This window comes from Chlamydotis macqueenii, chromosome 2 (assembly GCF_036417535.1).
Source record: "Chlamydotis macqueenii isolate bChlMac1 chromosome 2, bChlMac1.mat, whole genome shotgun sequence".
Taxonomy (NCBI): domain Eukaryota; kingdom Metazoa; phylum Chordata; class Aves; order Otidiformes; family Otididae; genus Chlamydotis; species Chlamydotis macqueenii.
This window is the reverse complement of record NC_141557.1, coordinates 86,820,802-86,843,109: the sequence shown is the minus strand read 5'-3', so window position 1 is coordinate 86,843,109 and position 22,308 is coordinate 86,820,802. Positions and strand designations below refer to the sequence as shown.

The 22,308-nt window shown below is 48.1% G+C and overlaps 1 protein-coding gene across 2 annotated transcripts; it reads right to left on the bottom strand.

The window, feature by feature from the left end:
- Positions 1–9,742: 9,742 nt before the first annotated feature.
- Positions 9,743–19,828, bottom strand: LOC104478489 (serine/threonine-protein kinase SBK2). Of its 2 annotated transcripts, none has more exons than XM_086742020.1 (4): positions 19,473–19,828; positions 11,979–12,174; positions 10,994–11,196; positions 9,743–10,736 (listed from the first exon to the last, which is right to left on the bottom strand). In XM_086742020.1, the coding sequence occupies exons 1-4, from the start codon at positions 19,473–19,475 to the stop codon at positions 10,167–10,169; spliced, it is 972 nt and encodes a 323-aa protein (XP_086598146.1). In that variant the 5' UTR covers positions 19,476–19,828; the 3' UTR covers positions 9,743–10,166. The 2 variants fall into 2 exon arrangements, with proteins under 2 accessions (XP_086598146.1, XP_010117142.2); XM_010118840.2 differs by having other exon boundaries at positions 19,664–19,828.
- Between the last annotated feature and the right edge of the window lie 2,480 nt (positions 19,829–22,308).

Sequence of the window (22,308 nt, the reverse complement as noted above, 5' to 3'; positions counted from 1 at the left end):
AATCATTACGGCTACAGCAAAATGCTAATGCCTTTGAATGAGACCAACTTAAACTTTTGTGTCATTCTTTCTGTAGTGATTTAGTCTGTGGCAAGAGACATGGTATTTAAGTTGCAAGTATGAAAGTCAGGTTTGGCCTAGAGTTATAACTGTTGTGTAGCTGGGTGGCAGGGCTCTGTCTGTATCCACACCCAATATACTTAAGTCATTAATTCCTCTGCTGGCCCAGGAACAACCCAGCTATTCAGCTGCATGCATGAGGCAATGGACTAGTCTGAGAGTGGACTGACTTGAGACCAAACAATTGACTGAACTCCTAGCCGCCATCACAATCACGTGTTTGACTAATTGCTGCAGGAGTCTCCAGATGGGAATTTTGGACTGCCCTGGAGATGCCACCAAGCAGATCCTGCTGTGCCCAGACCAACGGATAATGTTTCAGTGTCTAGATTAAAATCCTAGGAGGAGAACATGGTCATCCCAGAGACTTCTGGAGGTTCTGATATAGCGTTGATTAAATTGTATGTAAGTCCTACTTAGGAACTAAAGGAAATGTCTTCCAGAGCTGTGAGACTCATTACAGTCCTCTATAGGAAGAAACTGATGCCAGGTCTCTTATGGATGAGCTCTGAGGAGGACTACAGTCTGCTGCTGGACTGAGGTGGTGAAACACAAAGCTCTATTGAAATTCTTCATATGGTAGCTAAAATCACATAGTAGTGAGAGTGAACAAGAAATATTGGTTCTGACCTCTGGAGGCAGTGGGGTGTTGGCACACACAACAGGAAAGCGGTGGCGACCACAATGCAGGCAGAGCAAGCAGTCCAGTGAACGGAAACTGAAGACAAGGCAGAAGACTTTTGTTTCAAAGGATATAGGCCCAAGCTGAAGTTCAAGGGGTGGGAGCTAATGGTAAGAAGGGAAGGGACGGAAAGGAAAATGAGAACTCAGGGGCAGGACTTCCAGACTTCATATGTCTGCTGGTTAAGGAGACCTGAAGTCAGGGTTACTGAATACTCTTCCCAGCTCCTACCTGTTGGGTGACCTGAGTTACAGCTCAGGACTTTGCTCTGTGTCCAAATTTCTCATTAGTGAGGTTTCCACCCATTGAACCAAATATTGATTCTTGGCAGTGGGTAGCCAGTTACCTTCCCTTCTTGAGGTCCCATCATTCCTTTGGCCAGTGCCACCTGTTACAGCCATGTCTCTGCCAGCCCTATCCAATTCCTGACATGCCCTTGTGCAGCCAGGAACCAGTGGGAGGGTGGCAGGCTGACCAGGGGCAGGGCAGAATCGCTGCCTATCATGGCTCCCACTTAATCCCCAGATATCCATTATGGAGCTGTATAGAAGAGACCAACCAGTTCAGCAGTTCCTGGGGTAGCCCAGCAACAGTAAACTCAAACAAAGATTGGCAGTGGCTACCTTCAAAGGCATGCAGAGAGTCACCAGGAGGTCCAGCTTCCCTCTGCCCTAACCTTCGCCAGTGCTGGGAATAGAAGCCTTCCAACCTGCCTGCTGAAGTCCACTCCTACCCTGCTACCAGCAGTACCCAACCAGCAGCTCCTCACCGTGCAAGTGTTTTCATATGTTTCTAGCTGAACAGTAAACACTCCTGGTGGCATAAAGGTGCTGCAGTCTTGTCTGAAGTACTGTGAGCAGAATGAGTATGAGGGAGAGAAACTTGAGGACACAAGTGCACGTCTCTTCTTGCTACAGCTCCCCAGATCGGTGGTGCAAGGAAATGAACTGATTCAGGTAAGTCGTGAATGAAAGAGAGCAGCACTTCTCCCACCAGGTGAAAGGAGCCATTGAGTTGTACACTAAGCACCCTGTGTTGCTTCTTGACAGCATGAAGTCATTCAGGGTTTTGTATCAAGGGAGACCTCTTTTGCAGCAGCATGACTCCCATGAAGATGAAGCAGTGGATGGGCAACAGATACAGAAACAGAGCTGAAGGAGTGAGAAAGATGGAGCAAAGAGCACAAAAGGGAGGGAAAAGACACAGTATCACACAAGGAAGAACCCTGAAAGCTCCTCAGGAGCTGAAGGAGGAAAGAAGTCCCTGGTAAGGGCCTTTCTTCAGTGTGAGGCATGTTAGTCCATAGCAGCACGAGCACTGTAATGTTGCCAAAGCCTCATACATGGAGCAGCTCTCACGATCCAGCTAGCATAATCAATATCCTTGAGCATACCACAACTATGGCTGCCATGCCTCCATGATACACATGTGGCTGTATGCAGTAACACTATAAGTCCTGGGCTAGGACAGTCTTGTGGTCAGATCTTGTGGTCTGTGGTCACATCCATCACATACATCTGGTGTATAGTGGAATTCCTGTACTCAATCTGTATTGATTAGTCCAAAGGTTTACCATCTACTCATCTTGCTCAATTTCAGAGGTTCAGGCATGTAAGTACATCCATGCCCAAGAGCTTCGGGGAATTGACCCATAGGTGACAAAGGGCTTAGCATATCATAAAGGTACAAGCAATTAAATGTGGTTTGGTTCCTACTAAGAGGGCTGCGCAGTGTCGTAGTTCAGCCCTGATCGGGAGCAGACTACGCAGTCTCTCTCTCACTCCCCCCACCTTCTGAGAGAACAGGGAGAGAAAATATAAGGAAAAATGGACAGGGAGAAATCCTTAAAGTTACCGTCACAGGCAAAACAGACTCGACTTGGGGAAAACTATTCATTTATTACTACAAACAGCAGGATAATGAGACAGAGAACAAGATAACCTCCCTCCACCCCTCCCTCTTCCCAAGCTTAACATTATCTCTACTACCTTCCCCTCCCTGAGCGGCACAGGGGGGAAGAGGGAATGGGGGTTGCAGTCAGTTCATCACATGTTGTTTCACGCCACTGCTTCATGGTTGGGGGAAGAACTCCTCACATTCCTTCCCTGCTCCGTTGTGGGGTCCGACCCCTACGCCACAGTCCTTCGTGGAACTGTTCCGGCGTGGGTCATCTCTTCCACGGAGTTCAGTCCCTTCAGAACAGCTGTCCCAGCGGGCCCTCCACGGGCCACAGCCGCCTTCAGGCATCCACCTCCCCCAGTGTGGGGTCCTTCACGGGCTCCAAGTGGATCTCTGCTCCTCTGTGGACCTCCATGGGCTGCAGGGGGACAACCTGCTCCACCATGGTCGTCACCACAGGCTGCAGGGGAATCTTGGCCAGGAGCCGCATTACTCCTCCCCCTCCTTGTGAACTGACCTTGGCGTCTGCAGCCGTTCCTCACAACGGGCTGGTAGATGTCTCTCAGGATCTTTTTTTACCTCTTATTCACTTCTCATCTCCTTTTCACTTCTTGCAGCCGGGCTGGACCGAGTCGGGCCCAGTCAGCTGCGTGGCGAGAGGCCAGAGGGTGAGGCCTGCAAGGCCCATGAGGCCTGCGCCTCCCCCTCTGCGCCTCTGCCCCCGCTCAGCTTCTTCACATCTTCTCTTCTCTTTTTTTTTTTTTCTGTTTTCCCCTTCTTAAATACCTTATCGCAGAGGCGTTATCACGGGACATTCTGCTACCAATCAGCCCGGCCTTGGCCAGCAGCGGGTCCGCCCTAGGCCTGGCCAAGTCTACTGAACAAAGGGGAGCGACTTCTAGCAGTTTCCTACAGAAGCTACCACCTTAGGCCCCCCCTCGCTAATCAAAACCACGACAGCAGCCAGAAGTTATCCAGTAGCTTCCAAGAGGAGTGCAAGGTAAAGCAGAGAAAGGTTCTGCAGAAGGAATTGTCAGGAGTTAAGCCTGCACAGGAGGCCCCTGGGCAAGACCATTATGATTTAGCTCCGTGTTTGGCAATCTCTGCAAGATTTACTGTCCTGAAGAGGAAGATGGAATAATTTCTCAAGGCAGAGTGTCGGCTGCAACAGCTGTTAACAGCAGAACAAGGGGATGTGAAAGCTGTTGCTTTTTCCCTCCCTGGCTTTGGAGAGAGCAGATTCAGTAGATGTCAGCCAACATCCACATGCTGTTTTCTTCACTCTGCTTCCATCGTCTACTCAGCCTATGGAAAGGAAGATAACTGGCTGAGGCAGGCACGGAGTCGTGCTGGGGACACGGACAGAGGACTCAGAGCTGCCTGCTCAAGTGGCTTTTTGCAGACTTCTCATCAACCTCTAATCCTGGTAACAGGACTGCTTTGCCTGAAGCTAGCTCTATTTAGCTAGATGTCAGATAGAAACCAAAATAGAAACTAAACTAAAAACCAGGCTGTTTTATCACTTAAGATAAAATTTCTGCCAAGCACCTCACTTATTTAAATGAATCTGGTCACGGATCATCTTTCTCACTATCCCCTAAGAAATCTGTCAGCAAAGCTCAAGTGGAAGCTGCACTCAGTCAGAGGTAGCAAGGAGAAGGTGGCTACCAGGGCCCAGAGTGGGAGCAGGAGCCTCATGTGATTCCACCCTGAGATACCGGAGCCAGCCAGAGACACGAGTTCTTGGTGGGGGGCAGGGAAGTCTAGGACACTGGAGAACCATTATGGGATTTAATAGTGGTCAGTCCTCTTCTTGTGGTCAGCACTGGCACAGATAACCCAACATAGCACAAGGAGAATTAAAATTATAGTATGAGTAGCAAAGTAATGTGGAACCCAAGCTACAGGATGTGGAAAACATCAAGGCAGTTCCTTTGATCTCTCTAAGGCATTTCCCTCTGGTCCATGGATCTGCACTCAAGGTTGCAGGATATACAGAAACAAAGGCTGATGGCTGAAATTCCATGAGCCATTGCATGTTTCCCAGTCAGGGACCAGGTGTCTTCTGATCCAGCCACTTTCAGTCCTGCAGCTCTTGGTCCCTTGGCATGGCAATGGGGCTTTATGACATTGGATGACTTCTCAGCTACAGGCAGCTCTAGAAGACATCAGCTGGGTTGCAGTTGTTGCCAACTTGCCCCTACATAAGTAAGAATGAAAGGTGACAAATTCCCACCTTCTATATCCCCTGGCTATTGTCTCTTTCCATCCTTGTGCTCAGAAGGACAGCTGTTCAGAGCACGGTCACATTTTGTCATTTTTACCAAAGCCTGCTTTGTCTTTGAAGTGAAAGTCAAGACTCAAGGACAAGCATTGTGGGAGGAAGCAGGCACTGACACTATGCAGTCTTGCATCTGCTCTATCATATTCCCTGGCCTGAGATGCTTTCCCCACTCATCTTTGGGATCTGGTGCTCAGTACCTCCACAGTTTCAAGACTTGACATCTCTGTGGAGAATGGGAGGGGTCATACAGGAGAGCCAGCATGCAGTCTTGTTCTGGAGACAAGGCTACGAGAGAACTCTGGGGAATATGGAGGATTAGTCCTTTACCACCCTTCCAAAGAAACTTCAGTCATGGTCTTCGCAATGATACTTAGCAGGGTTTAAGTGGAGGAGATACAGGTAACATAGTGTCAGAGTCAACAATGCAGAAGGAATATTATATGATGCAAGCTTCTACAAATGATGCCAGAAGCCTAACTGGAAACATCCTGAAGGCTGGATCTTTGGTCACTGGGTCAGCCAGTCTAATAGAGTGATTTTCCTTAGTCTTGCTGTAGAAGGAGGAGATGACATTAACCCCGCTATTCAACCTGGTCCTACACTCTCTTTTATGTCCGGAGTACAGTCAGCATCACAGCATGCTCTGTACACTGGAGGCATTGCTGACCTGGGGCTACCCCAAATAATTTGCCCAAGTGCTCTCTTCAACAATCAACGTTTTAATTCTGAGATTACTCACTGTGGCACTGTATGTATCCCTACCTGGGGCAATCACTTTCATATCTGCCTGTACTTTCCCATCTCTGCTCTGGTCTAGTAAACAACTTCCACTACCACTTTTTCCTACACTTCCTAACTGGAAGGATTGCTATGACCAAGGGATCTGACCAGTTAATGGATCCAGGCTCAACCCATCACCCTGCCCCTGCAATACCAAGGTACTGGCCCACGTGTTCCCCAGACCCTGCAGGCTCTGGTCTGCATTGCAGTCCCCAGGCTGCTGCTGAGCGTGACTACTCAGGAGCCATCTGGAGTGTGTGGTGCAGAAGAGGGAGCAGAATCCATGGTGAGGTGCACAAGAGGATCCAGAAACACAGACCACACTTCCTACCAAAAGCCATGGGATCCATGCTCCCAGTCTGTGCATGCAGCATGCTGTAGGCACCAGGGCACTAGGGCCTGGATTCACACTTCTTGGACTGCAGCCAGAACTCACAGAGTGTGGCGAGTTCTGTAATTAACCAATTTATCTCTTTGTTCCATCCCAGAGAGGAGTGAAGAACTGTGTCTTTCGTTCCCCTTTGGAGCCACCTGATGCCTCTTTGGGGACGACACCAGATCCGCCCCATACCTTGTGCCTACATTAGCTGAAATGTTGCCCTTTACAGAGCCGGGCACCTGGCCAGCCCTCCTGCAGCCAGCGGCTGCGCGTGCAAAGGGCCAGCATGTTTGCACGCAGTCCCGTTCCATTCAGCCTCTCCCAGCAGCTGCCACGGGGGTGATGGGGACAAGCAGATCTTTTTTCAGACTCCCTGGGGATAGGCTTCAACAGGTCCGTTTATCCATTGATTTAAGAAATCCAGCTGCAATTATGATTAAGCCATGGATTAAGCCCAGGTTGGGCATTTGTCTCAGGGCAGGGCTTTTGCCACTGTGCTCACTGTTGTGCTTGCTTCATCATAACCCTGTCCGCACCATCATTACACGCATCATACCATCACAGTGCTGATTTTGTCACTTAGCTACATATTGCACAACTTTCTGGCAGCAGAAACCCCTTCTGGCAAAGTCTCAAGGCTCTGTGATAAAGGAGACAGAGAAACAATCCTGGTCATCGCCACTGCTCTTTGCCAATAACCTCTGTCACATCATCTTTGTCAGGCAGCACTGATCCTCATCAGGATGATCGGCTTCTGCAAAAAAATACAGCCTCGGTCCTGATGGAACTGGGCAGTTTGATCTATTTCCCCAAAGATGTCAGTATTCCGCTAGTTCAGGTTTGCCCTAATTTGGAATAAACCCCAAAATCTTTCTAATCCTTTCTCGCCGAGCCAGTTTTGCATCTTGTGCCCAGCTCTGTTGAGACCACTGCCTGCCATGCCAAACAGTTGCAAAGCAGAGATGCTGGGAGCCCCACACATCTCCAGCTGCCACACAGAGTGTCCTCAAAATGAAAAATGTCCCAGAATCACAGCATGGTTGATGCTGGACAAGACCTCTGGAGATTGCCTAGTCCAACCTCCTGCTCAAAACAGAGACAGCTGGAGCAGGTTGGCCAGGGCCTTATCCCATCAGCTTTTGAATATCTCCAAAGACAGAGACACCACAACCAATGTTCCAATGTCTGGCCACCATCACCAGAAAGCCATTTTTCTTAGGAATTTCCTGTATTTCCATTTGTGCACATTGCCCCTTGTCCTCTCACCCAGCAGCACTGTGAAGACTCTGGCAGGGACCTACAACAATCTAGTCCAACTGCCTGACCACTTCAGGGCAGTTCAGTTTTCAGGAGTCCTTCTGTAAGGACGGCTTTTATTCCTGTGTTCCTACCTGAATACTTTTTTCCTGCCTATAAGAAAATTTATTTTGTTTGAATGCACCTAACTCACCAAGTTATCCAAATCTCTTTGAGTGGCCTGGTCCTTTTGCTGTTTATCACCCTATTCGGGTTTGTGTCATCTGCAGGGTTGATCTGCATTGGTTTTGTACTTACCTTCAAATCATGAATGCAAGTGATGACAAGTTTTCATTCAACTACTGATCCCTGCAGAAAACAAGCAAAATAAACAAAGAGCATTCCCAACTGACAGTTGTTTCTTCTGCCCATTGAAAGCTCCCAATTCACTTAATGTATGGTTCATTGACTTTGCATAGAACACCCTCTTAACCAATACAGCACACTGTAATTTTCTTTATATCAATAGGTCATGCCTCACAAAAATTGTGTATGACAACGCTACTTTACCAAACACAACTTTATTATCAAATAGAACACTGTCACATTCCACACAGCCGTGTTCCTGTTCTTCCATTCCCTATTAGTAAGCACCTGTATCAGATCTTCCATTATTTTTCACTGGACAGTTGTCAGCTACCTGGTCTATAGATCCCTTGGTCTTAGGGCTTCTCTGTTTTAAATGTAGGAACTGTGCTGGTATCTCTACATTCTTCTGTTATTCCTACAGTAATCAAAGAGTAATTAAAAACAAATCTGAGCAGCGTTTATTACATTTTTGGGTAATGAAAGATTCTAAGAGATGGAAGCGGACAGGGTGAGCACAATAGGGGTTGACAAGGTAGGGTGGGGAGCTGGAGGGAAGACACAAAGGATAAGAGATGTAGGGAGGAGGAAAAGTACAAAAGAGTAGTGTGAAGGTGACGTCCCTGACAGAGGAATGAATGAAATAATTTTATCAGGTGATGGGTAGTAGAAAGGGAATGTTAGTGGGGAAGCTAAGTAATGGTAAAATGCCAGTAGGTGAAGAGAAACTGGAAAAAGAGAGCTGGAGGCAGAGGAACTACGAAAGAGTGTGTAGAGGAACGGATCTGAGGTGAAAGAAAAGCTTGTATGTTAGAAAGTATGGTGCTGGAGCAGTGCATTTTTACAAGTTACAAAGTCACTGGGAATGGAAATTGAGCTGGGGATGTTTCCAACAACAGGATCATGCTAAGAGCTCAAAGGGAGGAATCCTGGGGACTAGAAAGAGCTAGCAAAGGAAGAAGAGATTCTAACTCGTAGGTCTCTCCTTGCTATCTCTTTCCACGATTAAAATGTGCTCCTAGAAGGACATTGGGGGATTAAAAGAGATGAGTTGCTGGGGAAGTGTTAAAGCCGTGACAGGAAACAGGAGAAGGAAGGTCTTCTAGTGGGATAAGCAGGCACCTAAAAGAGCATGAAAGATATTCTCTTAGGACCTGAAGGCAGTACAAGGGAAGAGGTGTGCTTGGGCTGGCATTGGATAGTCTTTGAAATGGTTCCTTGGGATTCAGGAGAACAGAAGCAGGGACGAAGTAGTAGTGGAGGCTTGTTCAGAGAGGGGCGGGCTCTATGAGGAAGGAGTGGTTGGTCTGGAGGTGGATTAGGAATGGGAGCAAGGCAAAGATGTAGGACTCTGGGAGGTATCACTAGGGGAATTTTGCGGGGGTTATTTGTACAGATAAATTTATGTGACTTGTGGTTCCTCTGTTAGCCTTTGCCAGTGACACCCAAGCCAATCACCATGCTGCCATCTTCTCAACTGAATCATACATGTGGAAATTTGCAGCAGCGAGCTCACCTTTCCACTTGCACCTAAGCCACTCAAGGCAGGAGAGGGGAGAATTGTGCTTTAGCAGGGCTGACAGTGTTTGCAGGCCATCTTCCCGAGTGAGGAGAACTAGAGAGGGAGACTTGTGCAAACTGACACCGAAGCTCCTGCTGCTAACAACCCTCCCTGCAGAAGAGCCCACCTGCTACCTGATGCTGAACACAAGGAAATGGGAAGAAAGGCCTGCCAGTTGGCAGGTTACAATGTGCGGTTCCCTATGGCTTTCTCCATCACCCCACCTCCACTCCCCACCTTTTCGGCACCATCACTGGTTCCCAATTAACATCCACAGACACATGCTGGGAGCTCCCCAGCCCCTCCACCCCACCCACCTGAAGCCACCCTTCAAGGGTCCTGGTGGAGGCCCAGGCAGCATCCAGGGGTGGTCCCTGCCTCGTACAGGTTGTTCCGAGATAGCCACAGGCTTTGTCACACCCCTGCTCTCCCACGGCAAGCAGGCCCCCACAGCTATTTTATTATAAGGGTAAAAGAGCCACATACAGAAACACAAAAGTATATATGTTGCTCTATTTTGAGGACAAGGCAGGTGCTGCAGCCCATAGAAACCACCCTGGAGTCTCTGTGGCCAGGAAGCAAGTGGGTGCTTCACATGCAGACAGTCATTTCCGAAAGAAAGGAGATGTTTTCAAACACCAAGGAAGCACAAAGAGGTGGCACTGGGCAGTACTGAGCCACAGGGTGAGGACCATCAGCTGGGGAAGAAGTCTGGCTCTGTGGTGGCAGGGATAATGCTGCAGAGAAGTTGCTCTCTGGGTCACCACGACCTCTTGCACCTGGGCCACTGTGATGCCCCAGACCCCAAAGCCCCTTGCAGAGTGAGACCTGCCTTCTCTCCCCTCATGGGGAGTGGGCACTAGGGCTTCACTGCAGCCTCCTCTCTGCTCCCGTCCTCCAGCCGCCAAGGGCAATCGACATAGCGCAGCACCCCGCTGACGGGGCTGCGCTTGGCAGGATCTATGGCCAGCAGGTTCCGTAGCATTAGGGCAGCCTCAGCCGTCAGGCGTTTCCAGTGGCGGGGAAGGTCCTTCTCTAGGCCTGTCTCCTGCCACAGCATGAAGTCCTCAAAGAAAGGGTCATCTGGCAGGCTTTGCTCCCAGGGGAAGTAGCCAGTCAGCAGGCAGAAAAGCAGCACGCCAAAGGCCCAAGCGTCCAAGCCGGTGTCGATGGGCACTCCCTGGGCATCAGTGGTGTTGCTCAGCTCGGGGGCAGTGTAGGGGATTACCCCGGCCACCAGCTTAAGCTTGGTACCCTTGGGCCGCGTAAGCCCGAAGTCAGTCAGCTTGATGCGCCGGCACTCGGGATCAAAAAGCAGGACGTTCTCAGGCTTGACATCGCGGTACACGAGCCCTCGGCTGTGGATGAACTCCAGCGCACTCACAAGCTGCTTGGCACAATGCTTAGCGGCTGGCTCGGGGATCCCGTCCTGCACAAGGAGAGAAACAAGAGGTATGGCACACACAGGGCACCTCGGCAGCCCTGCCAGCTGGGCTCTCACCTGTGTGCTCTGCACTGGCAAAGACCTTTGCATTTCGGGTCTTGTGAGCCTGAAGCTGCTTCAACACTGCAGACTCCAGAGATGAGAGTCCCACAGCCCATTGCCTTTATCCCTCCAACCCAGCCAGCCTGTGCAGGGGCCAAACGCTACAGTCCCAGTCCCCATGGCCTTGTAGCAGCACTCACCCGAGGTTTGATGATGGAGATGAGGTCTTTATGCAGTGCTGGTTCGTAGAGGAAACCGTAATATTGGCTGGACTCGATGGCAATTCCAAACATGCCAATGATGGCAGGGTGGGTGGCAAGGGAGAGTGCCACACAATATTCATACAGGAAGGTGTGCAGCTTGGTACTGGCTTTGGGTAGTAGCTTGAGAGCCATAGGAGTCCCTGGGGATGGGGAGAGCGGGTTAGACTCCCCTGAAAGTCACTCACATCAAGGCCAGACAGAGAGGCCACTGAGCAGCCATGGGTCTAGACACTCACAGCCACAGGGAGGTCTCTGGCCTGATGGTTATATACTGTGGACACCAGATCTGGGAGCAGGCACTGCCGCTGGTGTGAGCTTTAAGCCAGTCAGTGCATCCACAAGAGTGCTGGGCAGAGCAAGGGAAACTCAGGCTATGTGGGCCCATCAGTCTGAGCTGGGTCTACTAGGGAAGAGAAGTATCAGGGATCTGTGGGCACTCATAGGCCTTAATGGCCTTGACTAACCCCACTTAGGACCTCCACTCACATCTTCTGTCCATAGGACTTAGGGCACCATTTAAGCTCATGCTTGGGGCTTGACTCTCTGCATGAGCTGTGTGGTGGAAGTGCTGGTTTCCAGCTGTATCACATCTGTGCTGGTGGCTAGCCATGAGCTCTACTGCTCCTGACTTGTGGACTGTCTTCCCAGCTTGACCTTGGACCTGCTTCATCACTATAACCTTGCCTGATGTTTTGGCCTGCCCCTTGGCATCACCTGCTCCCTGTCTGGGTGTGATGAGATGGTCTCTGGCTGAGGAGGTCTCTGTCCTGCCACCCTCCCTGTGGGACCCCCCCCACCATGCCTGGTCTTTCGCCCCAAGAACGGATATGAGGTGAAAGAAAGCCCACCAGCCCACCCAGCTCCCTGGCAAGTGGAGATGAGGCAAGGCACAGTAGCTCATAGGGTGCAGTGGGTTCCTTACCTCTCTGCCTGTGAGTCACTAGCATCACATGGCCATACTTGCCCCTGCCCAGCTCCCGAATAACCTCATAATGCTCGGCCACCTCAGCACGCACCAGGCTCTGAGCTGTGATCTCCAGGAGCTCATCTAGCACAGTTGGTGCTGCTGTCGCTGCTGTTGCCGCAGCTGCAGATGAGCTCTCGGCCATTGCTGAGCACTGCAGAAAGACCACAGTCTATGTCAGGAACATCACAACACACACAGAGAAAACCAGATTGGACATGCCATGCAAACCATGCCATTTCAGAAGATGTTTCTGCCACTTGGAGCCTAAGCACTCTCACAACTGTGCTAGAGTTGAGCTTGTGCCTTTATACAGTACACCTCTGGGCAAAGCCCTGTGTCATATAAAAGGTCCCTGTACTGAAGGCAACCTCCTTCAGCCCTCTAATCCTTGCTGGCCTCCAGATAGATGCATGACTCTCTCTAATTGTAGTCCATGAGGCCTCTTATTTCAAAGAACTGGGTCACCATTCTATGTCAGCTGTACTAAAGCTTAACCTTGCAGGCCTCTTTTTATTCTAGTCTCCAAGGTGTTAGGCAACAAGCAAAACATTGTCAGAGTCCCAGATTATCAAGTGTCACCCAGTCCTCTTGCTCTCCTTCACCTACCGCAGCAAGACCATGCCTCTCTACTCAGAAACCCACCCCTACTGCTTATTGATGAACGTCCTTGAGGTAGCAGCAGAGACAGACTTGCCCCTTAGGCAGGGGCTCAGTTAGGCCAGGACAAAAAAAGGGATTGCTAGTCAGAGGTAGTGTGCTCCAAGCAAGCCAAAGGGAGCTCAGTACCTCATAAGTCTGCTGACATTTCTGACCCAAAGGCACTCATCTGTGCAGCCAAGAAACTTAGGCAGGAAGGAAGCTCAGACATCAATGGCATTTTGAATTACAGACAGCTGCTTCAGACCCATTTCAGAGAAATGCTTTTTCACTCCCCCACAGGTACAAGGCAGCATTTTAATGCACCTGTGGCAGCACTCTCCCCCTGACTACTTCCCTGTGCTCTGGACACAGGCACCCTGGGCCTGGGAGTCCCTGCTGGCTTTGGAGCAAGGTCACAGATCCAGAGTCACAGGATGGCCAAGGTCAGAAGGTACCTCTGTAGATCACCTAGTGCAACCTCCTGCTTAGAGGAAGGTTAACTAGAGCAGGTTGCTCAGAACTGCATCTAGTCCGGTTTTTAATATCTCCAAGGATAGAGACTCTACAACTGCTCTGGGCAACTTGTTTCAGTGTTCAATCACCTTTATGGTAAAAAAAGTTTTTTCTTATGCTTAAATAGAAATTCTGTGTTTCAAGCCGACGGCCTCTTGTTACTCAATATTACTAAGAGCCCAGAACTGGACCCGCTGCTCCAGCTGTGACCTCACTAATTCTGAATAGAGGGGAAGGTCACCTCCCCCTGCCTGCTGGTAACACTTTGCCTAATGCAGCCCAGGATGCAACTCAAGAGCCTGAGGGTTGCAGCATTCTTGAATGTGTCTTGAACAGTGCACAGTGAGACAGAGCTCCGGTGTGAAACCAGAGGCTCACCTCTGCACCTACAAACTCAGGATCTCTTCCCATGAAACATTCTGACTCACACGACACCTTTTAGAGGAGGAAATAGGACCTCACATTGGTAAAAAGGAAGGTGGTATCCTGGGAATATGAGTAGGAGCAGAAAGAGTGAAGCCTTTTCCCTCAGTTTTTACATTGCTTTATCTGTGACCAAAGCTTATTACTCTTCCTTCAACTTCCAGCCCCCACTGCTGCTAAATCTGGTCATTCTTAAGAATCCAATAATTTAGCAACAGACTAGGATAACTACAAAAAGGCTGGATTTGTACAGGAGACTGGGACTACACGTGGGAGAGTGCCCCTTCTTTTCCCTTCCCTTCTCTCCTAGACTGCATTACTCAGTCTCATCCAATTTAGAAGTACTAAGTAATTGGCCCTACATTTCTGCAAAGGCTTTGGCTTGGTGCGAGAGCCAACAACAGCCAAAGTTAGTACAGTCCCTAGGGAATTCAACAATGAACAAGTGCGTGCATGGGAGGGGATGAAAGGCAGGCAGGGCAGAAAATGACAGGGAAAGATGGTCTGGAAAGTATTCTAGAGATTTCGCCTTGGTGTCCTCCTGCTTGCTGCCCAGTCAGCCCAGCTTGTAAAATTCCACACAGCAAGGGCATCGCAGAACTCACAAATGGACCCACTCTGCCACTGGCATTTCCAAACTGGTGTTGTCACATTTAGGTGTTAAAATTAAGACATAAAAAAAAAAAAGCCTTTTAAAGAGTCCTAGCTAGGAATATAGAGAAAAAACTTAAAATGTCATAGACCTTTGAAAGACATAAACCTTCTCTTGACATTACACAGGCTAAAGCCACACTAAATAGGGAACGGAACAACAAGAGAGATGACTACTTGTGTTGTGTGGAACATATTAGATTTATATTTGTGAAAAAAAAAAAAATCAAAAGATCTCTTCCGTAAGCCAGTGTTTGTCTTATATCAAATTCATGGTCATATACAAGTTCTTGTCAGCAAATGGTTCATGATCTTCTCAGATAGTTTAATTTCTCAGACTTGAGTTAGATAAAATTTCTTCCATTGTCAGCTGGCCACCTGTTAGTGCTATCTAACTCAGAGTTTCGAATCTTCTTGCTGCATCCACTTATGTATTATTCAAGAATTATATAATTTTCAAATAGTTATTCATTAATCTATTTTTATTTGTATTGAATTATGTATTATATGATTAATCTAGTCTATTTTCTATATGATTCACTACTTCTCTGCTATTTATTGTGTGAAAACTTGCTTTTGTGAACAGGAGGATATGCTTCTCTATATATTCTTGGTTCTCACTCCAGCTTTGAGAGTCGAAACATTCCAGTCCACAAGCTTTTGCAATTAAAAATAAAAAAAAAACAAAACAAAACAAACAAAAAAAAACCAAAAAAAACCCCTCTTATGTCCTTCCACTCCACATTTCAAGTGAACTGCAATATAGGTGGCAAGGATCTTTACTTGCATGCATGGCCCCACTGGCACGGAAGTGGAGACTGTCTGAGTATAGAGTAGAGCATCAAAGTGAAATAGCCAGCTTGGGGAAACAGATCAGCCAGACGATATGGGTAGAAAGTCTCAAGGGACAGTGACAATACTGTGGGTCTGATCAGGGCTCCATATGAAGGCAGCCCCAGGTGCAGTCACTCCAGAACAGTTTGCAGGCTTTGGCTCTTGCTGCCCTTGAGGAAACTGATTGCAAGACACAGTCCATACTTCAGGAAATAGCCAAAGCTGAGATAGCACCACCATTAGCTAGGAAGCTAAGTTAGGGCCAACTTTGGGTTGCCACTGGGTACAGTGTGCCTGGGTGCTCTGCACCTACCTCTGTCACCTTCTGAAGTGCCATTTGCCCTTTGCAAAGTGACAAGCACTGGGGAGGAGGCCACCAGGGTCCTGGCCAGGATGCACTTACCATTTGACTGTGCTATATTGAAGGCAGCAGGCAGGGTCCTTTTCTAAACTGTTCTTCCCTCCACTACCCTTCCTGTGCTTTGCTCTGCTAGAGGTCCTGGTTCCAGGCTGTTGATGTATGAGAAACCCTAATTCCCCCAAAAAGTCTCTAATTACAGCAGCAAGGAATTCACGTCCTTTCCACCATCAGGAGATGCCTCTAAACTTCCTGAGGAGCTGAGGAGGAGCTAGCCCATGGAGATACGGTATCTTAGTCTAGGTAACTTTATTCTGGTTCTTGAACTAAAATTATTAATATATTGGGTCCAGAAAAGCACATGTTAAAAGCTAAAGACAGTGTAATCTCTGTATAACAGAGACAGTGCTATGACGACAGAATCACAGAGGTGTTTAGGCTGGAAGGGACCTCTTGAGGTCATCTAATCCAATTCCCCTGCTCAAACAGCGGCAGTTGAAGCAGTTTATCTAGGAAGGTGTCCAGTCAAGTCTTTAATATCTCTGCAGATGAGGACTCTACAACCTCTCTGGGCAACCTATCATGTTGTTTGACTACGCTCACAGTAAAAGAAAGAAAAAAAAAAGATGTTTTCTTGTATTTAGGTGGAATTCCTTGTGTTTTAATTTGTGCACATTGCCTCTTGTCCTGTCAATAAGCACTACTGAGAAGAGTCTGGATCCCTTTTCTTCATTCCTTCTCATCAGGTATTTATATACACCAATAAGATCCCCTCCAAGCCTTCTCTTCTCCAAACTGAAAAGTTTCAGCTGTCTCAGCCTCTCCTCATATCAAAAATACTCCATTAGAAATGGCCTTGAGCATATGACATGTAGGGTCCATTTTTTTGTTAGACCTTCTACAGAGCTTTAACCCAAACCAAGTAACCAACAGCATTTGGGGCACCTCTTACCAAAAGTCATGCAGATTACATCCAGAGACCAACTTTGGTCAACTATAAAAGCCAGTGTTAACATTCTTGCTGTTACATATTTATATGACATCCTAATCCAAATTTACCTAACCTGCTGCTGATGTTTCTCAGCTAGAGGAAAGATTTTTTTAGTGCCTGTTGTATTTCTCATTACTCGTGCAGGGTTTATATGCACTGTGGTCAGAGGTACGACCACAGCCTATGACAACATGTTTTAAATTACTTAGATTGAGTGAAACTAGCAGGGTACAGCCTAAAACTCAGGCTATGCATTTAACCAGCGCTTTACTTGGGCTTCACAAACCATCTGGCGCACTGTGCTTCTGTAGTCCCTGAATCAGTTAGTTTAAAAATAGATAGGATGCTTACAGAAATTGTAGTCATATTTTGAATTTTGAATAAACATCTCCATGCTCTCTGATCAAGACATCTCTCAGTCTTCTTATTGGTTAAATGCCTTCAAACAACCTTCCATCCCATTCTCAAATGAAGGCCTTTTGTCCAGTTTTCAGATCCATTTTATGGCCTTTTCTGAAGCCTCACTATTTTTTCTGCCTCCCATGTTAAAACACCAACTGCTCCTGGTGGAATGCTTCCTCTTGAGGCATTCAGCTAGAATTACCCTCTGCCTCATGCTGTGGCACTAAGATCTCTTTTTGAAGGAATACCACACCGAGAAGCTGCACTAATTTATACATTCATTATAACTCCAGAGTTTTTCCAAATTACTGGAGGGTTTGGGGAAAATCCTCCACTTCTTCTTCATGTCCCTTTCTGGGTGTTGCCTGACTGGTTTCTACCCGAGTACTTTTGCACCACCTTTAATAAAGCATATTTTGCTCAAATGGGCTTAGTGTATCAAGTAACTCAGATCTCTTGGTGACTCTTCTGTTATCAAATCACTGCATTCATTTCTGTCTAGGAGCTGTGTAAGGACCCTACCTACAGGGCTTGCCCATCAACCTCTAAATCATTGATGGGAGTTTGGAGCAGTTCTCAGCCTGGTTCATACAGCACCCACCAGAAATGTCCCATTCACTGATCGTTCCCTGAAAGCTATCTGTACAAATTCATCCTGGCATTGGTCAAAATCAATAAGCCACACATTTTTAATGGATTTAAAAATAAGCCCAATGTAGTGGAAATTATCGTATTTTATTGGTGTCCTCATCCTACACAATTAATTTTGTTAAATTATGACTCTGTAATACTTTTACTTTTATCAGTTGTTTGGAAGAAAGCACTGAAATAATCCAAAAAACGTTTGCAAATGACACAAAATAAGTTTGTGTAGATAATGCATTGCTTGATAAAATTAGTGCATGCACATATATCAGAGTATTTCAAATGATCAAAGAAGTCAGGAGTTTAGTCTGGCATTAAGTGACAGAGAAAAAATGAAATATCATATTAATTAGAGAAATCTAAGTTCTTCATGCTGCTTTGTGGCTAAAATGGGCACTGTGTAAACACAGAGATGTAGATCTGGTATAGCCTCACTTCCTTTGTAGGTCTTAATATGTAGAGTGATACAGAATCGCACTAGAAATAATCTACAGTGATATAGATACACATCTTAAAGATACACATACAAGTCTAAGAGAATAATGTTTCAGGGTTACTGGTGTTGCAGATTCCACTTTTGCATTCGCTCTGCTGAAGAGAATGCCCCAAAAGCACCAGATGCAGGAAACATCAGCAGTGAGAGGCAAACTAGCACTTTCCAGACATTAAATCAAGAAAATAAGCTTCACTGTAAACAAACAACAAAAAAAGTAGATACAGCCATTCAGCTTTACATAGACTAAGACAGATTACCACAAAAGAAGAGACTTGTTCTGAGACGATGTACCTCTCAGAGTGAACTCTAGTTTCTGCAGAGGTTCCTACATACAAATGCCCTGAGACAGCCTGAAATTTAATCTCTGAAAATCAGCTGAGTTAGGAAAGCTGTATTTCTGAAGAGCTGGCCACCTGCTAATGACTTCTGCACTAGAATTGAGAATATCATGCATCAGTGGATTTTGTATTTTTATTAGAAATGCATTCCTTCCATTTGCTCTGCATTGCATTCTTCTTTATCTACTTTTTTATTATGTTTTTTTGGAATGTTAAAAATCTACTGATGTAAAAGCCTCGTTTCACTAGGGTAAATTTCCTGAACTCTTTTGGAGGCCAGCTGATGGGTCAAAACAATTGGCTCTTGGATGTTTTCTATCTTTTTAATGGTGTCAGTGAGACACAGTTCAAGCCAGCACTGGTGTTCACAGTTTGATGGAAAAAGGATCAGAGAAGAACCATGAGAATGACAACAGGGCTGGCAATTACAGGGGAAACTTCCAGGGGAGCAGTCTTTTTAGCTTATCAAACAGATAGCGAAGTGACTTTATCATTTGTATGTACCTTTGTGGGTATTAGAAATTCACTAAAGAGGCCTCTCCCAATTTAGTAAAAGCATTGTAATAAAACCAATAGCTGAAGCTGAAATGAAGCAATTTCAGACCTCAACTGCTGTGCAGATTTTGTGAAGAAGGATATTTGCCCCTAAAAATCTCATCCAACAGTATGGAAGAATATCCTTCCACCTCTGAAACTTTTAACTCAGGAATGGTCCTTTTTTTCCCCTAAAAGGTACATTCTAGTGCAAACCACATTTAATGCAGGCAAGAGATCAGAACAGATTATCACCGTGGTTGTTTCTGGCCTTATTGCTGATAGATTTATGAGCTTCTTTTTAAAACTGGTCAGCAGGCTAGTGCTTGATCTCACTGCGGAGAACCGCATGACTGTCCCCTTAGCAGAAGAGCGCATTTCTCTTCTCGGGCAGAAACACCCAGCAGCCTCCCCAAAGAGACCCCCGTAAGCTTCTCCCCAGCAAGCAAAGTGTACCGCAACCTCCACACAGCAGCCTCCTCGGACAGAAATCGGCAGCAATCTCACTGGGACCAAGCCACATCACACCCTCCTCCCAACCAACCAGCCGCTACTACGGCACCATCCCACCGAACACAACCGGACACAAGCAACCTTTTGGGGCAGAGCCACGTAACGAGCTCACCATCAACCAGGTGTGGGAAATGGGTGTGCTCCACGTTGCACCTACATGCTGCACCTGGAGTCTCCAAAACCAGCTTGTGAGGGGTGGGTGCCCAGTTGTGCCCTTTTATGTGCCTGCCCAGTCTCCTTCATCCTGCCACGACTGTCACTTCTCTTCCTACGCTCCCTCCCTGTCCGTAGCAAGCCTCTCACCTTCTCCAGCAGCGCAGCACTGACAGCCGGCCGTGGACTGCCTCGCTTCACCCACTGCAGCCTCTGGGCTGGCTTCAGCCTGCGCTGAGCAGCCGGAGGGGGCTGCCAGACATTACGGGGCTAAGCGTGACGCTCCGCCCCTTCCCCATGTCTCTGGTCCTGGGGCACGCTGCCTCCCTGATGAAGGTGACCTCTGGGAGGGAAGAAAAGAGGGGGAACCGAGGGAGGAACAGGGCTATCCATCTGCCCTGTTTATGGAGTGGGAGGTGTTTCTGCTCTAGCCATACCATCATAAGCCCCAGGGACCCTTCAGCAGACCCACCCTTTTCAGCCCTTCCCTCCAGCTTGGGCTCTCATTACAGCTGAGGGAGCAAAGCAGCTCCCTGGGCGGAAACATGGTCCTTGCACTGGGGCTGTGCCAAGTAAGAGTTACATCCCTGATGGCAGGGCTCAGAATGACCATGAGCTGACAGCGTTTCCTTTTGGCCACCAAATGGGCCAAAGACATTTCAGTCACAATTGTCTGTGTCGGTGAGCATCAGAGACCAGGCACAAACTGTAAGTGGTTCAAGGTCCTTTCATGAGGCCTGGTGCGTCAGGCTCCTCACACACATCAGTACTACAGAGCATTATGGCAAAGCTGAAATTATTAATGGTACCTACAATGACTTGCAGGCATGTCATCTGTTCTTAGTGCCTCCATGCAAACTATATTCCCGTGCCAAAGTCCTCTTTCTTCCACTTGAGCATGGAGAGGACAACAGCTCCAGGGAGTACGGACACCATGCAGGTCCTAGATCTTGGCTCTGAAGCACTGGGGTTTTTTTGGGTCAAGGAGGTGGATCAATTTGTGCACCTGAAGCACTGATGCATGCAGCTGTGACATAGGAGTGTCACAGCACTGGCCTCCCTGTTCCCTAAAGCTGGGGCCATGCAGGGGACCTGTAAGGCTTAAGCTGCCCAGATGAGCCTCTGTGCTCCCTCTGGGGGTGGAGTATGGTGAGGAAGGCTGAGAGAGGACAAAGGTGAAAGACAGTCTAACAGAGGAGACCAGAGCAGCCCCCATAACCATAAGTATTCTGGGTCTCCAGCACAGGACTGAACCTTCTTGCTTGCTCTCTGAAGGGAGGGTAATTACACCAAAGGCTTGTCACTCAGTGCTGTGCCCCACAGAGGGGCAACAAGGTGAGATGCGCTGGACTGCTGTCACAGACCTGTGAAGAGCCAGTCTGCTGCCGTTCAGAGATGGTGCAAATCAGAGGGCAAGAGGAGTAGCACAGTTGGGCTTCCAGCTGTCCCTGTGCTTCTGGATAAGACGTGGGGAGTGAGGTTGTGGTGCTGGTGGCCTAAAGGTTTTGTGCCATTCAAGGCTGCCCCTTCACACTCATTCTTGAAGGATGCTCCAGTGATTGGGAAAGGCCTTCAATGTACCAAGTCCCTACAGGCAGGAACATTACAGCTGGGAGCGGTGCAAAGGTACAGGAGAAACCTATCCAACATCCAAGAATTCAGCACTGGGATAAATGGTGTAGTGTAAGTACTGCTCCCCAGGAACGTGCCCCCTGTATTATCTAGTCTTCTCAGGGTCTGAATGGGTGTGACTGTTGTCTCTACTTGAGACACAAGTCAGAAGTCGACCTGAGAAGTGTCCCTGGGGACTTGCTTGAAGTCAGTTACAAGATAATGCTGGGAAAGGAGCCCAGGTTCCCCTCCAGCCTCAGTAGGCAGGCAAGCAGGCCGATCTGCAGGGTGCTACAGGGTAGGGGCTGCCTCCTGGACAGAGAGCTGGGGCCCTGAGCTTTCCTCAGCGCAGGCATGGTGCTCAGAGGAGTCCACCAGCTGCGCAGACCATTTGTGCGCTGAGGTCATTCAGAGCTACCCCATCACTGAGGAATCTGCTGGCCGCCTTCCTGACAGTGCCGTACAATGTCCCATCTCGCCTGCCAGCTAACACAATGCACTCATGCTAAGCCCAGGCCCTGCTCCCCAGAGGTGCTTCCCAGCCATGCTCTCCAGCTTCGGCAGTGTCCCTCACACCCAAAACTTCTGGTCACCCACTGACCACCACATCTGCTTCAAAACACCCTGCCCAGTCCCCTTTCAGCCTGCTCCCTTCACGTTGCTGTTGGGTGTGTTGGGTGCACGGTGGTTGCAAGAGGCAGTGGTCCTCCATTGGGATCCATGAGCACCGATCCCAGTGCCTCAGCGCAATGCTTGGATGGTGCCCTTCCACCCTAGCACAGGGTCAGGGACTCACAATAGCTGTCTTTTTAACCTTTCCCATTTTGATCTCTCCCATCCTGTCCTGCAGAGCTTAAAACAATATACAGTATCCAGGATGCACGTCAGCCTTCTCCCTAAAGCTTATTTACTTATTTGTTCCTGCAGGAACAGCTAGGGACTGTCCGGGTGACAATTCAACTTGCAGGACCCACCCTAGCCTGGTGAGATGGTGCCATCACAGCAGGCTGAGTTGTCTGGGGCTGTGGATGGCTTTGAGACAGATCCTGGGGAGGGAAGGGTTGCAAGTGGGGCTTTGCAGGAGAAAAGGCTGTACATGCAGAGGAAGAGTGGCACTTGGGTGGTGGGGTGGGGACAACAGGTTTTTCTGGAAAAGCTTCATTTTGTTAGCGCAGAGAGAGGGT

Bases quoted from the DNA above. Each gene is read 5' to 3' on its own strand.
- LOC104478489 (XM_086742020.1), bottom strand. The intron at 11,197-11,978 runs GTAAGGAACCCA...CCCCATCCCCAG, and splicing joins AGTGACTCACAGGCAGAGAG to GGACTCCTATGGCTCTCAAG. The intron at 10,737-10,993 runs GTGAGTGCTGCT...CTCCTTGTGCAG, and splicing joins TCTCCATCATCAAACCTCGG to GACGGGATCCCCGAGCCAGC.